We start from the raw sequence: 18,218 nt of genomic DNA, 5'->3' as shown, positions 1-18,218 counted from the left end.
AGGCAAGTAAGATTAAATAACTTAGTCAAGGTCACCTGGCTAACAAGAGTACTAGGATTTGAACTGATTTGCAACGTTTGCAGCCTTTCCTGTATATTTTATTTTTTTCTTCCAACTTGAAGTTCTAGTTAGGTAACATACATCTTCTATTTTTTAAGGTCAGGTCTATCCTAGTCTTATCCATTTGAATATAGACGCTGGTCCCTTAGTTAGGCTTTAGTTTTTCCACAATATATACAATATCTCTTAGAGCACCTCATCTAAAGAAGACCAGTAACATCCATTTTCTTTTAACTGGTACCTTCTTCTGCTATAATTACATTGCTCAGACTGTATCCCCAATTTCAGAAGCAAAATAAACAAGAACAGAAGAAATTCTGCCAGGTTTTATTAATTTATCTTATTTAATTATGCCTCCTAATTTCCTAAAACCCAGGTATTGTAGAATATGGATATAAATGTTATTAAGGTAATTAATTTTTTTTCTAAGAGCCTATTACTGCTTCAACAAAGCAGAATCTAATTTCTTTGTATCACAATGAACTACTCCTAAGGTAAATACCTCTAGATTATCCAATATTCAAGGCTTCATAATGAACTTAGCAATTAAAAGTAGTAACCAAAACATAAAATCAGAAAACATAAACATTTCATAGAACTAAAGCCTTCTTAAACTAGCTATATAAGCCAAGGAAAAATGGACCTTAAAACCATTATGTGGTAAACTCTAAGAATCTGGAATTCAAACAGTCTTGCTTTATTGCATACATGGAGTATTTTTTTTCATGCAAATTTGTATCCTTTAAAAGGTAAATTAGAGGGGTGCCTGGGTGGCTCAGTTGGTTAAGCGTGTGACTTCTACTCAGGTCATGATTTCATGGTCCATGAGTTTCAGCCCAGCATTGGGCTCTGTGCTGACACCTCAGAGCCTGGAAGCTGCTTCAAATTCTTTGTCTTCCTCTCTGCCCCTCCTCTGCTCGCTCGCTCTCTCTCAAGAATAATGAAAAACATTTTTAAAATAAAATTAAAATTAAATTAAATAAAGGTAAATTAGAAAAAGTCATCCAAGTTTGGACTAGAATTTGGTCATGTCAAAAGAGGGATCAAAATGTAGCTGGGCAAGAATCTTGAGAAGAGTTTTTGTTTTTTGTTTTTGTTTTGTTTTCTCTCTTTTTGTATTTGCCTCATTGTCCTTGCCAACAACTGGGAACATAGAAGGGAAAGAATGGGACATTGTGCACCTGTCTACTGCAGGGGGGACTTGGTTCTGCTGGGTTATGAAACTGCTCTGTGTTAGCTTTATATCCAACCTAGAAGCTACACAGCTGGTCACAATTCCCCTGAGTATTGAGGACGCCCAACAGTGATTTTCCAGACAGCTTAACTTGTTTTCAGACATGGTTCAAGAGAACTCTAAGGTTATGATTTAAAAATAAAAATAAAAAAAAAAGTAACATTTCAGATTGCTTATCTCTATTTCATTTAGTTCTTTTTATGGAGTTCTGTCTTGTTTTTTCATTTGGAGCAAATTCCTCTGTATCCACACTTTGCTTGACCACCTATTTGTTTCAATGAATGAGGCTGAACAGCCACCTTTCTCCAACTGGAAGGCATGGTGTGTGGATGGTCGACGCTTGTGTAGACTCTTTGTGCCCAGTGGCTGGTGTGCCCAGTGGCTGGTGGACTGGGGGTCCCAGGTCACTCTGCCTTGTGGCTGCCCTGTGGACGGGCTGGAGGTGGGGTGGCCCCGGGGCTGTGGGCACTGAGGGCGCCCCGGGTGGACAGGGTGGAGGTGGGCTGGGGGAGGTGTGTGCCCTGAGGGTGCCCGGGGGGCGGGGCGGCTGGGGCTCCGCGCCCTCCAGGTGGAGGGGGAGCACGAACCATGAAACTTCCAGCGGCTCCGCTTTCGTGGGGCTCCAAGGCCACACCTGTTACGTTGTACTTGCCCTTTTCCACCGGGGTTGTTTTCCGAGCCCGAGGGCATCTGTGGCAGAGCTCCCGGAGGCGGAGGCGGAGGCGGCGGCGTGCTCCTGGCACCTGGAACTGAGTTTGAGGCCTCGCCGCGGGCTCCCCGGGGCCGAGTGCACGCAGGGGGCGCTCGCCGACCTCTCACCCGGAAGACCTCTAGTCGCTCCACCCCCCCACCTTCCGGGCTTCCTGCTAGGCCTGGTTTCTTTGGGTTCTGGTTATTCCTTTGTTTGTTTCTTAGATGTTCAGTTGTTTGTTTTGAGAGAAACAGAGAGACAGGGCAGAGAGAGCCCGGGCAGGGGAGGAGCAGAGAGAGTGGAGAGAGAGATTCCCAAGTAGGGTCCGCCCTGCGGGCCTGGAGCCAGATGGGAGGGTCACCCAAAAATCGTGCCCTGAGCCGGTTGGGTCAGATGCTGAACCGACCAAGCCACCCAGGCGCCCCTCTAGTTGCTCCTTTAAACCACAACTTTCTCTCTTCGCCACAGAGGGGGCGAATCTGTACCTGGAGCCTCAGTACCACCCCTGCGGGGGCAACTCCCGGCGTGGGGCTGGGGTCCCTTTGTTATGGAGTCCTCTCTCTCTCTGCCTCGGGGTCAGCCCCCAGTACTCCTTCAGGACGAGCTGCCTTACCAACAGGTGCAGATCTGGTGGACCAGGCGAGGCCGGGGTTTTCCTAGCAGCCGGGTGTTCCTAGTGGCCAGGGTCTTCCTGGCGGCCGGGGCCTTCCTGGTGGCCGGGGTTTTCCTAGTGGCGGGGACTTATGTTGGTGGGGTCTTCCTGGCGGCCGGGGTCTTCCTAGTCTCTGTCTGGGAACACAGCCCTGAACTGGCTTCTGGAGAGAGGAAACCTATGGCTCCTTGTTACCAGGCCCAGTGCAAGGCTCTGAGCACATACTCAGCAATCCGTTAATGAATTCCACAATTAAGTGCACTCTCCACTTTTACTTTCCTTATGTTCCTGACTATACGAGTGATTCAGACTTTTTTTTTTTTTTTTTTTTTTTTTTTAAGTTCATGGACTGTAGATGTGCAACTCACCAGCTTGAGTGTGCTAATAGTGTGTTTCTTTCCTTCTCTTTTTCAGTCTGTTCCCAGTATTCTAGAGGCGTGTTCGCCATTTTCGGACTCTACGATAAGAGGTCGGTACACACCTTGACCTCGTTCTGCAGCGCCTTGCACATCTCCCTCATCACACCGAGTTTCCCCACGGAGGGGGAGAGCCAGTTTGTGCTGCAGCTCAGACCGTCCTTGCGGGGCGCGCTCCTGAGTCTGCTGGACCACTACGAATGGAACTGTTTCGTCTTCCTGTACGACACGGACAGGGGTAAGTCGCAATTCCACGCCCACATGAGTAAAACCCTAACTTTCAACCAGAAGTGGCCTGGTGTCACTTTTGTGACTTAGGGAAATAATTTGAGCTCTACTACAGCTAAAATCAGAAAAGGGTCAATGGGTATTATCAGTAATTTTATCTGGAAACTTCTAATTAAATGAGCATCAGATGCACCAGATTATTCATGAGCCAACCATGCTCTGTGACTTAGCTGAAATCAAGATAAATACTTCTTTGAACATTTCTGTGATGATATTTCAGGTACAATCAGGAAATAAATGTCTTTTGCCTCAAGTGCAGATGATCTCATGTCTTGGAATGTCTTTAAGGGAGCAAGTTGATTTTTCTGTCTGCATCTCTATATCTATAATTTTATTTAAAAAAGAAAAAGGAAAAAGAAAGTAGTAGTTGAAGCATATCCATGGGTTTGACATGTGAAACTTGAAGTGAGTAATTGAAATGTGGTGACAGTGCGGTACAGATTTGGGGTAAGGCTTCGGGGCCCTGGCAACCTTACATTTTACCATCACCTATCGGGCTCTGAAGATCAGGAACTGATACTCTGCAACCCATGTGTTGGAAAAACAAGGTGAATAAGTTATTGACAATCATGCATTTTTATACAGGTTTGAGATACTTTGACTTTTCATTGTGAGACATAACTTAAATTTGCATATTCTTTTTTTTATTTTTTCTTTCTATTTAGTGTCTAGAATCACAGCAACAGATTATATTGCAGAATAAACAGCAGGGAACTCCCTTTGGGCTTTTTATCTTCAATATTTTTCCCTTAAAGAGTATATATGACAAGAAGTTGGAATAAAAATTCAAACTGGCAACGTTTTGAGAATATCATTGAATAAAATTCTGTCTGTGCCATGAGTAAAACAATAAACATAAAACAATGAACAAGCAAAATAAATCTTTTGAAGATGTAATTATCTTCAAAGGCCAAAGCATAATTTCCTATTTTCAGAGATGGTATATCCTATAAGATGTCACACCACTGGTGGTCCTAGTACATTTTATATTGGTTTTCTTGCTAAATTTTCCTTTCAGTAACAAGTTTAGAAAACTTAATATCATCAATGTATTTTTTGCATGGTTGCCACGTGCTGTAATTCTCATTTGGAAATATGGGAGCCTACCCATGTCTTGTGATGACATTTTCCAATATCTAAAAATCCAAAGCATCCTAGAGCATGTATGATAGATGAGAGAAATCATTCTGTTCATTCCTAACTTTTGGAAAAATCCTTCAGCAAGAGGACACTGAAAATTGAACCATAAGGCAACTTAAAACAACAATGAGGTATTACTACCTTATTAGAATGGCCAAGATCCAGATGACTGACAATGACGCATGCTGGTGAGCATGCAGAGCAACAGGGGCTCTTGTTCATTGTTGGTGAGAATGCAAAATGGTACAGTCGTTTGAAAGTCAAGGTGGCAGTTGTTTACAAAACTAAATACGTGCTTACCTTGTGATGTAGCATTCGTGCTCTTTGGTATTTACCTATAAGTGGAAAACTTATGTCCCCGCAAAAACCTGCACACAGATACTTATAGCACCTTTATTCATAATTACCAGAACTCAGAAGCAACAAAATGTCCTTCAGTAGGTGGATGTATAAATAAATGTTGTTCATCCGGGCAATGGAATATTATTCAGTGAGCTATCAGTACATTAAAAAACATGCAGGGACCTTAAATGCAGAGTCCTACTAAGTGTAGAAGCCAATCTGAAAAGGCTGCATGCTGTATTTCAACTATATGACGTTCTGGAAAAGGCAAAGCTATGGACACAGTAAAGAGATTAGTGGTTGCCAGAGGTTAAGGGGAAAGAGGGATGAACAGGTGAATCACAGAGGATTTGTCAGGCAGCGAAGTTGCTCAGTATGATGCTGGCATTGGATCATGATGTGACACTATGATAATGGTAGACATGTCATTATACATTTGCCCAAACACATAGAACGTCTGAAACCAAGGGTGAACCCTAATGTAAACCGAGGACTTTAGGTGATAATGATATGTCAGTATAGCTTCATCAGTTGTAACATATGAATGTCAAATGCAAAAAAAAAAAAAAAAAATTACACCTGAATAAAGTTGACTTACGATGTTAAAAAATTGAATCATGATGTAAAGAAATACATACTGGGATATATATAGATGAGACTGTTCTTTATGTGGTTCTTTATGATATAGCTCAGTTCGTCACTTTGGGCACAAGATCCTTATTTTATGACATCTTGATCTCATAGAAATATCAGTGGGTCCTGTGTCTTACTTTTTCCCTCTGTGCCTGGGTCCATCAGTCTCTGGCAAGAAGAAGGTTGTAGGCGTTCGAGCATCAGCCTCCCTACCAAACAGGGATTCAAAGTGGTGCTTTGCTTTCACACTAGTATGTACTTTCTGGGATCCTCACCCCTGTGTAGCACATCAGATGCTCCAACCCTGAGCCATGTCCCATCCCGTCTGTCCAGGAATCTCTCTAGTATAAGCAGGCCTATTTCGTTCTTGAAAGAATCTTTCTCCTGGCTGAGTTTCTGCCTCCCAAGGCTTAAACCCTTCATGGAACAAGCTCTGTTTCTTCTAATATGGCATCTTGTTACCTTTAACATTCCTATTGGCTTGCTGAACAAAGCCTGCTTTTCCTCGTTGTCTCCCTGTCCTGCTTTTAACCAGCTAATGCAAGTCACGCTCTCAAATTTCTGAATTCTCTCTAGTAGCTGCTGCAGGATGAACAGCCAGCCCTTTGCACTGCCTTCTAGTAGAGTAATACAACCCATCTTCAAAACAGACACCTTTATCCCAAGGGGTAATTGCATGAATGAAAGAATAACATATCAGGAAGATGGCTCTTTATATTTTTTACTGAAGTATATTTGACGTACAATGTTATATTAGTTTCAGGGGTACAACATAGTGACTCAACACTTCTGTGCATTACTCAATGTTCACCACAATAAGTGTGGTCACCATCTGTCACCATACAGTGTTATTACAGTATCGACTCTATTCCCTATGCTGTACTTTTCATCTCTGTGATTTACTTATTTTATAAATGGAAATTTGTGGCCATGTCGTGGTGTTGAGATGGTTCACTCTATCATGACATGGCCGTGCTTCCCGATATTCTTGGTTTCATTTAAGTACTTGCAAAAGACAGTAATAATTTTTTCTCCCTTTGAAATTGTTGTGCTCATTTTATAAGTTTAGGATCACAAGATCAATTTATTTCTTCTTAGATAGTGGGCTTAAAATTATGTATCACTATCACCAACCGAGGTATGAACTTCAGTTGTGAGCTTGATTAATTTCTCTCATAAACATAGTTGGCTAAGAGTCATCAGTATTTTCACATCATGCAGAAAGAGAGCACACATCCACTTTAAAGATAAGAATTTTTTTTATAATGTACAAAACCACCTGTCAAGAAATAAGATGGTTTAGTACATTTTAGTACTTTTCTCTGATCTTCAGTTATCCTTAACTGTTTATTTCAACATTTTTCCTGTTACAAATAACTGCCTTAATATGGCCCTGAATTTCTCCACAATCTTGAGTGGAACATGGCTGTCTGATGCGTCATAAATCATTATTTTGGAATATGTTATCTCATTGATCCACTTAGTTATTTCTGAAATCTTAATCCCTGTAGTGATACACTGATCTTATAAAATACAAGAGCTTGGGGCGCCTGGGTGGCTCAGTCGGTTAAGCGGCCGACTTCAGCTCAGGTCACGATCTCACGGCCCGTGAGTTCGAGCCCCGCGTCGGGCTCTGTGCTGACAGCTCAGAGCCTGGAGCCTGTTTCAGATTCTGTGTCTCCCTCTCTCTGACCCTCCCCTGTTCATGCTCTTTCTCTCCCTGTCTCAAAAATAAATAAAACGTTAAAAAAAAATTTTTTTTAAAAATTAAAAAAATAAAATAAAATACAAGAGCTTCACTCTGTCATAACTTAAGGTAGTGTTTTTATGATGAATTGTCATCAAAGGAATGATATTTTCTTTCCTCTGATGTAAGACTTCTCTTCCAAGTTCTGCTCTGCTCTTGGTAAACTGTGTGAACCTACCTGTATGTTTGTCCACATATGTCAGGGAGAAATAGAGACAGGGACAGAGAAGGAGGAAGGTTGAACTGTATTGTCTTTAAGGTCCATTCATGTTATCTTTAATGTTTCTTTATATTCCAGATGGCATTGTATATAAATAAATATGTATTAGATTCCAAATTCCTTCCCAGAAACGGTGGGCAGAAAAAGAAAGATGGTAGGTCACATAAGCATCCTGTTTATCAGGTCGCTCCCGGCTTCTTTTCACTTGACGGCCTCTCAAAGAAGAAGAGAGTGTTCGTCCATTTATTCGTTCAGTTTATGCACTTACCATTCAATAAAAATGTATTGTTCACCTTGTCTGTATCGGACACTTTGATACGTATTTAGAATGCAGTGACGGGGGTGCCTGGGTGGCTCAGTCGGTTAAATGTCCAGCTTTAGCTCAGGTCATGATCTCAGATCACGGGTTCGAGTCCCATGTCTGGCTTTTCACTGATGGAGTGGAGCCTGCTTCCTTCCGATTCTCTGTCTCCCTCTCTTTGTTCCCCTCCCTTGCTTTCTCCCTTGCTTTTTTTAAAAAAATGTTTTTTTAACTTAAAAAAAAAATTTAATTTTAAATTTTAAAAAGTTTTTTTTTAAAAAGAATGCAGTGATGAGCAAGACTGTACTAGGATGAAGTTAACTCACTTGCTATAGCTTCATTAGGAAATGGCACACAAGATTCTGTTTGATAGCCAAGAGCTTGCCTTTGAGACACGGTGTGATGTTTTTACATTTGGAATAAAACTTTGGTAAGATTTTTGAGTTGATAAATTTAAGGCTATTGAATATGTTTGAAATGTTGCTTATGAACCTGAAGATCTGAATATTAAATTTTAATTAGTTACCTTAAGTAGCCACATTTGCCTAATGGCTACCTACCCTATGGGACAACACAGTGTATCTAAACAATGAGCTCATTTGGAACAACATATTTTAGTTTGAGCGAGATGTCCAAATCTTTTCTCAATTCATGTAGGAAAAGAACTTAGAGAACACCCTGTGCAGAATCCTTTTTTATAATAATTTTCACATTACATTATGTGTATATTTATATATCTTTTCTTCCCCCAGAAATATATCTTTTAGCAGTAATTATTATATCTTGCTGCATTTATATCTTTTCTGTGTAGCATAGTAACCCCTAATAAGTATGCCATAAACATGAAGTGGATGAATGACTTAATCAAAGTCCTTGATCTTTCTTTCCTTTTTCTTTTTCTTTCTTTCTTTCTTTCTTTCTTTCTTTCTTTCTCTTTCTTTCTTTTTCTCTTTCTTTCTCTTTCTTTCTTTTTCTCTTTCTTTCTTTCTTTCTTTCTTTACTTTTCTGTCTTTTTCTCTCTTTCCCTCTCTCTTTCCCTCTTTATCTCTCCCCCTCTCCCTCCCTCCCCTTCCTGCCTTCCTTCCTTCCTTCCTTCCTTCCTTCCTTCCTTCCTTCTTGGCAGTATTACACTATAGATATACAAAAATTTGTCCATTTATCTCTTGATGACCATTTGGGCTGTTTCCAGTTTTGGGTTATTATAAATAAAGCTGCTATGAACAAAAAAAAAAAAAACAAAAAAAAAAAAAAAACAAAGTCCTTGACAATATGTATCAAATAATTTTGATGCTCTCATAACTAATCATGTAATTCAAATTTTATTAATGATACCATGTGTTTTTTTTAAATCTTTGTTTATTTTTGAGAGAGAGAGAACATGAGCAGGGAGGGACAGAGAGAAAGAGAGAGAGTCCCAAGCAGGCTCCATGCTGACAGCTGAGAGCCCAACACGGGACTCAAATTCATGAGCCAAGAGATCATGACAGAGCCAATGCTGAATACTTAATCGACTGAGCCACCCAGGTGCCTCAATTGTTTTGTTTTGTTTTTTAATGATACCGTATTTTAATGTATCAAATAATTCCTATATTAGTCAAAATGAAAAATTCTCCTATAGAGGTGGTCCTTGAATTAAATTTTTTCTTATCATGAAAAAGTATGGAGCAGCCTGAAAAAGAACATCCTTTTTTTTTTTTAAATATAATTTATTGTCAAATTGGCTAAAATTTAGTGTGTACAGTGTGCTCTTGGTTTTGGGGTAGATTCCCGTGGTTCATCACTTACATATAACACCCAGTGCTCATCCCAGCAAGTGCCCTCCTCTATACCCATCATCCATTTTCCCCTCCTCCCCAATCCCCCATTAACCCTCAGTTTGTTCTCAGTATTTAAGAGTTTCTTATGGTTTGCCTCCTTGCCTCTCTGTAACTATTCATTCCCCTTCCCTTCCCCATGATCTTCTGCTCAGTTTCTCAAGTTCCACATATGAGTGGAAATGTGATATCTGTCCTTCTCTGACTGACTTATTTCACCTAGCATAATACCCTCCAGTTCCATCCACGTTGCTAAAATGGCAGGATTTCATTCTTCCTCATTGCCAAGTAGTATTCCATTGTATATATAAACCTCATCTTCTTTATCCGTTCATCAGTTGATAGACATTTAGGCTCTTTCCATAATTTGGCTATTGTTGAAAGTGCTGCTATAAACATTGGGGTACATGTACCCTTGTGCATCAGCATTCCAGTATCCCTTGGATAAATTCCCAGCAATGCTATTGCTAGGTCATAGGGTAGTTCTATTTTTAGTTTTTTCAGGAACCTCCACACTGTTTTCCAGAGTGGCTGCACCAGTTTGCAAAAAACATGGAACGCTTCGGGGCGCCTGGGTGGCGTAGTCGGTTAAGCGTCCGACTTCAGCCAGGTCACGATCTCGCGGTCCGTGAGTTCGAGCCCCGCGTCGGGCTCTGGGCTGATGGCTCGGAGCCTGGAGCCTGTTTCCGATTCTGTGTCTCCCTCTCTCTCTGCCCCTCCCCCGTTCATGCTCTGTCTCTCTCTGTCCCAAAAATAAATAAAAAACGTTGAAAAGAAAAAAAAAAATAATAATAATTAAAAAAAAAAAAACATGGAACGCTTCATGAAATTGTGTATCATCCTTGCACAAGGGCCAGGCCAGTCTTCCCTGTATCATTCCAGTTTTAGTATATGTGCTGCTGAAGTGAGCACTGAAAAAGAACATTCTTGATTTAGATATAATCAAGCTAAATATTTAAAACACTTTAAAATAATCCATATTTTTGGCATTATAAAACCTTGAATTTTTGTCAAATCTACTTAACAAGATGTCATTTTTCCTTGAGCGAAAAAGAGATGTTAATTTAAATAATATAAGAAGTCATTATTTTCTCACTTGAAATAGATGTTTTCAAAGGAAAATATTTTTTACTTCTGTGTATTGCACAGAATTGTACATATTTATGATGCATCTATGGCCATTCCCAACACCACGGGTCACAAGATGAATTTATGATCAAGGGAGAGATGAAGAGATATAAACCTAATATTTAAAAATTCTTTTTTTTTAATGTTCATTTATTTATTTATTTTGAGAGAGAGGGAGAGAGAGAATCCCAAGCAGGCTCCATGCTATCATCTGAGACTTGATGTGGGCTCGATCTCACAAACTGTGTGATCATGACCTGAGCCGAAATCAAGCATTGGATGCTTAAATGACTGAGCCACCCAGGTGCCCCTAACATTTAAAACTTGTAAGGATCACTGTCATTGTTTTTCACGCACCCATTCTGGAGGCCAGAGTAAGCAGTGGCTGGTGCTATTCTTGTTTTATTTCATCCTTCTCTTTAATGCTTAATGTTCAACGTTTTATCGCATTGGCCGTTTCCAGGTTCACAGCGTTATTTCAGGGGTTGCTGAATATCTTTTGTTCAATATATGAATTATTATTATAACATTATATAAATTGTCCCTAGGAGACATGGATTTGGCAAGACATAGAGTAGAAAACTTTAATTTGGGTTGGTTTGGCTTATTTCCTTTGGCCTGTTTTTTTTTTTTTTTAACAAAACTATATTCTACACATAGCATAACATATTTTGAAAAACCTAGGAAACAACGTTGTGGGTGGCATAATGTATGTGTGCTGCTCCCCTGCGCTGAAGCCAGAGCAAGGAGGGAAGGGGGTGGAGAGGGGAGCTTGGGTGGGGAGGGCAGAGATCTTGCTATTTTATTTCTACTTTTTGGGTTTTGCTGCATACATGCCTTTTATTTTTAAACTGCCTCAAATCCTTTTGCAAAAAGAGTCGAGATCTAAATCACAGAAATAGGAACAAATTTAGAGGCATGAGATACCTTTCCACAATACCTCTCTTAACTTTCCATTAAATAAACCTATTGAATAAATGGCTCCAGAGAGCTCGTCTGCCTTCCCTTCGGGTTCTCAGCTCCACTTCTCTATTTCTTCTCACATTGCCCTATTCTTTTACTCTTTCCCTCCTTCCTGAATCACAACATAGAGTGTTTAGGCAACATGGTTCCATGGACCTGGGAACCTCAGTCCTCTGTCACTCATTACCAGCATGGGCTTGTGGTAAACTCACGTCCATAGGTAATGTAGGGGGATAACAGAGCAGAAAAGTGCAAGGAATATGGTGTAATGACTTCAGTTCACACCAAAATAATATCACTGGCTCTGCTTCTTCTTTGAACTTCCTTTCTGAGAGGTGTGAGATGGGGAACATTTTCAGGGGTGACTGCGCACCTGTCACCTGGCCTCGGAGCTGCTCAGAGGAGTGCTGAGTGTGTAGGGGTGCTTACGACTTCCCGCCTCCCAGTTTCCAGTTACTGCGCAGGTTCATGTGACGCCAGCACACATCTCCCATGAATTGTGCCACTTACAATGCTTATGGCCCAATTTTCTTATTAAAAACAAAATTAGAAACACATTAGCAAAACAGAGATCTTTGATGTATAAATTCAGGAGAAGTAAGAATCTTTCAGACACTAACCTGGTGTTATCCAAGAAGGGATGAAAATTTATCTTTAGTGCTTGGTACATTCAGCCTCATTTCAGTGTATTTCCTAATCCTCAGGGAAAACACCTTTAACTGTAAAACCCTCACTGGGATGAAGAGGAGTTCCCTTTTTATAAACTTCCCATGGCGACCTCAGGCATTTATCTTTGTTTATAATTAACTCATTAGGATTTAGACTGTTTTTTATAGCTCACTTAAATATGTTTGCTTACTGATATTTATTACATTTTTCATCAGGCTGATGATGCCAAATATTTACTTGTTACCAGCTGCCAAGTGTGAGGCTAGCCCATTCTGTCAGGAGGAGAACACACTTCACTCTGTGTTTCAAGCATGTATCACTGCCTTCCTGCTGGAGCCGGGCCAGTGGGAGAGCAAAGAAAAAAACCATGTGTAAACATAACAATGGAGCTTCCTATGGCGATTCTAACTTGCAATTGAGGGAGAAAAAGTAATCATAAGCTGGCAAGGCAGCCCCTGCTCCCTCTACAGTATCTCCTTTGGTGGCACTGCAGTGTCTGTCTTCGGCCCTCATTAACCCGATTCCACAGGCTGGCACCTCTGCGGGTTAGGAGGGGGGATAATGGATGGAGGGGCACATGCATGGGGTGAAGGAACCCTGGTGGGTATTTTCATAAAGAGGGTTACGTGTGCCATCCCTTTTCCCTGGGGAGAGGAGGCAAAGGGAGGCACGTGTATATCTGTCCCCTCCCACCTTCCCTGGTTACAGAATGAAGGAGTTGAGGGCAAGGGCTGGAAGTGCCATCCTTGTGCTAAAATCCCACAAGGATGATGAGCCAGAACCATACTGCCAGACAAGGGGGTTCTCGAAGAACAGTGCCATAAAGCTACAATGAGGGGTGCTGGAAGTGCCATGCTTGTGCTCAAATCCCACAAGTATGATGAACCAGAACCACACTGCCAAACAAGAGTGTTCTTGAAGAACAATGCCATAAAGGTACAACAAGCGTAGGCAGAGAAGGGGCCGGAGTGAGGAGCAGGACCATAAGCAGTGTGTGGACAGATTGGACATATTCTAGAGACACACAGAGCCTACACTTGCTCTTGTGCCAGCAGCCTTCCACACATTCATTTGAAAGAGACCCAAGTGGACTGGCAGGGAAAGTAAATATGCAGCCTTCCACCAACATTTATGCCGGGTCTGTTTGGTTGTCATGTAGAAGGCACTAGACAGATGCATTGTTGACTGACTGACAGACTACCTGTCAACATGGTCCTCCATTCACGTTTGCTTCCCATTGTTGGTGCTCAGTGTGAAGAGAAGAGCAAGCAGATCTGGGTAGGACCGTTGGAGCCCCTGCACCCTAGAAAGGTCATTGCGTTGGCCCCATTGACATGCACTGTTCAAACACACAAAATACAGGAGGAGCCAAGTTGGTGGAACAGCATGGAAGTTTTTTTGTGTCTTGCATCTATGAAATACAGCCAGATCAACATTAAACCGTCCTGCACACCTAGAAAATTGATTTGAGGATTAACACAACAATCTGCACAACCTGAACCACAGAACTCAGCAGGAATTCACCCCAAAAGAAAAAGCAGGAAGAAACGACAGCCAGAGACTTAACCAAAACAGATACAAGTAGGATGTCTGAACCACAATTTAGAATCACGATAATAAGAATATTAGCTGGAGTCAAAAATAGATTAGAATCCCTATCTGTGGAGATAAAAGAAGTAAAAGCTAGTCAGGATGAAATAAAAAATGCTATAACTGAGCTGCAATCTATAATGCATGCCATGGCAGCAAGGATGGATGAGGCAGAGCAGCAAATCAGCGACATAGAGACAAACTTTTGAGGAATAATGAAGCAGAAAAAAAGAGGGAGACTAAGGCAAAAGAGCATGATTTAAGATTTAGAGAAACAAGTGAGTCATTAAAAAGGAACAACATCAGAATCATAGGGGTCTCAGAAGATGAAGAGAGAGAAAAAGGAGTAGAAGAGTTATGTGAGCAAATCATAGAGGAAAACTTTCCTAACCTGAGGAAAGACAGACATCAAAATCCAGGAACCACAGAGGACTCCCATTAGATTCAACAAAAACTGACCATCAACGAGGCATATCATAGTCAAATTCACAAAACACTCAAGCAAGGAAATAATCCTGAAAGCAAGGGGTAAAAAGTCCTTAACTTACAAGGGAGGACAGATCAGGTTTGCAGCAGACCTATCCACAGAAACTTGGCAGGCCAGAAAGGAATGGCAGGATATATTCAATGTGCTATATCAGAAAAATATGCAGCCACAAATTCTTTGTACAGCAAGGCTGTCATTCAAAATAGAAGGAGAGATTAGAAGTAGCCCAGACAAACTAAAAGAGTTCATGACCAATAAACCATCCCTGCAAGAAATTTTAAGGGGGACTCTCTGAGGGGAGAAAAGACTAAATAAATAAATAAATAAATAAATAAATAAATAAATACCAAAAGCAACAAAGACTAGAAAGGACCAGAGAACACCACCAGAAACTCCCAGCTCTACAGGCAACATAATGGCAATAAACTCATATCTTTCAGTACTCACTCTGAATGCCAGTGAACTAAATGCTCCAATTGAAAGATACAGGGTAACAGAATGGATAAGAAAACAGGATCCATCTATATGCTGTTTACAAGGGACCCACTTTAGACTTAAAGACACCTTCAGATTGAAAGTAAGGCGATGGAGAACCATCTACCATGCTAATGGTTGACAAAAGAAGACTGGAGTAGCCATACGTATATCAGACAATCTAGACTTTAAAATAAAGACTATTACAAGAGATGATGAAAGGCATTATATCATAATTAAGGAGTCTATCCATCAAGAAGACATAACAGTTGTAAACATTTATGCTCCAAATGTGAAAGCACCCAAATATATAAATTGATTAATCCCAAACATAAAGAAACTCATTGATAATAATACAATAATAGTAGGAGACTTCAACACCCCACTTACAACAATGGACAGATCATCTAAACAGAAAATCAACAAGGAAACAATGGCTTTGAATGACACACTGGACCAAATGGACTTAACAGATATATTCAGAACATTTCATCCTAAAGCACCAGAATATACATTCTTCTCCAGTGTACATGTAATGTGCTCCGGAATAGACCACATACTGGGACACAAATCAGCCCTCAGCAAGTACAAAAAGATCGAGATCATACTTTGCGTATTTTCAGACCACAACACTATGAAACTTGAAATTAACCACAAATAACTTGGAAAGGTAACAAATACTTGGAGACTGAAGAACATCCTACTAAAGAATGAATGGACTAACCAACAAGTTAAAGAAGAAATTAAAAAGTACATGGAAGCCAATGAAAATGATAACACCACAGCCAAAAACCTCTGGGACACAGCAAAGGTGGTCATAAGAGGGAAGTGTATAGCATCCAGGCCTTCCTAAAGAAGGAAAAATGGTCTCAGATACACATCCTAAACTTACACCTTAAAGAGCTGGAAAAAGAGCAGCAAATAAAACCCCAAACCAGCAGAAGACAGAAACTAATGAAAATTAGAACAGAAATTAATGCTATTGAGAAAAAACAACAACAACAAAAAAACAGTAGAACAGATCAGTGAAACCAGAAGCTCGTTCTTTGAAAGAATTAACAAAATTGATAAACCACTAGCCAGTTTAATCAAAAGGAAAGTACCCAAATAAATAAAATCAATAAGGCAAGAGAAGAGATCACACTGACACAGCAGAAGTAAAACCAATAATAAGAGAATATTATGAGCAATTGTATGCCAATAAAATGGGCAATCTGGAAGAAATGGACAAATTCCTAGAAACATATACACTACCAAAACTGAAATAGGAAGAGATAGAAAATTTGTACAGACCCATAATCAGTAAAGAAATCAAATTAGTAATCAAAAATGTCCCAAAAAACAAGAGTCCAGGGCCAGATGGCTTTGCAGGGGAATTCTACCAAACATTTAAGGAAGAGTTAACACCTATTCTCTTGAAGCTGTCCCAAAAAATAGAAATGGAAGGAAAACTTCCAAACTCTTTCTATGAAGCCAACATTACCTTGATTCCAAAACCGGACAAAGACCCCACTGATGAATATGGATGCAAAAATCCTCAACAAGATATTAGCCAACCAGATCCAACAATATGTTAAAAACATTATTCACCATGACCAAGTGGGATTTGTACCTGGGATGCAGGGCTGGTTCAATATCTGCAAAACAATCAATGTGATTCATCACATCAATAAAAGGACAAGAACCACATGATCCTCTCAATAGATGCAGAGAAAGCATTTGACAAAATACAGCATCCTTTCTTGATAAAAACCCTTAAGAAAGGAGGGATAGAAGGGTCATACCTTGAGATCATAAAAGCCATATATGAAAGACCCAATGCTAATATCATCCTCAATGGGGAAAAACTGAGAGCTTCCCCCTAAGGTCAGGAACAAGACAGGGATGTCCACTCTCGCCACTGTTATTCAACATAGTATTGGAAGTCTTAGCCTCTGCAATCAGACAACACCAAAAAATAAAAGGCATCCAAATCGGCCAGGAGGAGGACAAACTTTCACTCTTCGCAGATGACATGATACTCTATATGGAAAACCCAAAAGATTCCACCAAAAAACTGCTAGAACTGATTCTTAAATTCAGCAAAGTTGCAGGATATAAAATCAGTGCACAGAAATCAGTTCCTATACACCAACAATGAAGAAACAGAGAAATCAAGGAAGTGATCCCATTTACAATTGCACCAAAAGCCATAAAATACCTAGGAATAAATCTAACCAAAGAGGTGAACAATCTACCCACTGAAAACTATAGGAGCTTATGAAATAAATTAAAGAAGACACAAAAATTGGAAAAAGATTCCATGCTCCTGGATAGGAAGAACAAATATTGTTAAAATGTCAATAGTACCCTAAACAATCTACATATTCACTGAAATCCCTATCAAAATAACACTAGCATTCTTCACAGAACTAGAACAAACACCCCTACAATTTGTATGGAACCAGAAAAGACCCTGAGTAGCCAAAGCAATCTTGAAACAGAAAACCAAAGCAGGAGGCATCACAATCCTGGACTTTGTATTACAAAGCTGTAATCATCAAGACAGTATGGTACTGGCACAAAAACAGACACTCACATCACTGGAACATGGACCCACAGACGTATGGCCAACTAATCTTTGACAAAATAAGAATGGCAGTCTCTTCAGCAAGTAGTGGTGGGAAAACTGGACAGCGACATGCAGAAAAATGAACCTGGACCACTTTCTTACACCATACACAAAAATAAACTCAAAATGGGTGAAAAACCTAAATGTAAGACAGGAAGTGATCAGAATCCTCGAGGAGAAAGCAAGCAAAAACCTCTTTGACCTTGGTCACAACAACTCCTTACTCAACATGTCTCTAGAGGCAAGGGAAAGAAAAGCAAAAATGAACTATTGGAACCTCACCAAAATAAAAAGCTTTTGCATGGTGAAGGAAACAGTCAGCAAAACTAAAAGACAACTGATGAAATGGGAGAAGATGTTTGCAAATGACATATCAGATAAAGGGTTAGTATCCAAAATCTGTAAAGAACTTATCAAACTAAACCCAAAAAACAAATAATCCAGTGAAGAAATGGACAAAAGACATGGCAAAAGACATGTCATCCAGATTGCCAACTGACACATGAAAAAATGCTCAACATCACTCATCATCAGGGAAATACAAACCAAAACCACAATGAGATACCCCCTCACACCTGTCAGAATGGCTAATATTAACAACTCAGGCAACAACGGATGTTGACAAGAATGCAGAGAAAGAGGATCTCTTTTGCACTGCTGGTAGAAATGGAAACTGGTGCAGCCACTCTGGAAAACAATATGCAGGTTCCTCAAAAAATTAAAAATAGAACTACCCTACAACCCACCAATTGCACTAC

The 18,218-nt window shown here is 40.3% G+C and overlaps 1 protein-coding gene and 1 non-coding gene across 11 annotated transcripts in view; one reads left to right on the top strand and one right to left on the bottom strand.

The window, feature by feature from the left end:
• Positions 1-18,218, top strand: part of GRIA4 (glutamate ionotropic receptor AMPA type subunit 4) — a 403,247-nt gene that overhangs the window by 152,394 nt on the left and 232,635 nt on the right. For 6 of the 10 annotated variants that reach the window (XM_078432679.2, XM_078432681.2, XM_078432680.2 and 3 more), the window contains one exon: positions 3,052-3,291. In XM_078432679.2, the coding sequence (XP_078288805.1) occupies positions 3,052-3,291 (240 nt within the window). Of the gene's footprint in view, positions 1-1,930; positions 2,605-3,051; positions 3,292-18,218 lie in introns of those variants that run through there. The other 4 variants (XM_078432677.2, XM_078432678.2, XM_078432685.2 and 1 more) reach the window with 1 other exon arrangement.
• Positions 10,344-10,450, bottom strand: LOC132662582 (U6 spliceosomal RNA). The gene has a single exon (XR_009602609.2). It is a non-coding gene; the product is annotated as a U6 spliceosomal RNA (small nuclear RNA).

The sequence above is a fragment of the Panthera onca genome, chromosome D1 (assembly GCF_046562875.1).
Source record: "Panthera onca isolate mPanOnc1 chromosome D1, mPanOnc1 haplotype 2, whole genome shotgun sequence".
Classification (NCBI taxonomy): domain Eukaryota; kingdom Metazoa; phylum Chordata; class Mammalia; order Carnivora; family Felidae; genus Panthera; species Panthera onca.
The sequence above is the reverse complement of the archived record's forward strand: the minus strand, read 5'-3'. Positions and strand labels throughout refer to the sequence as shown.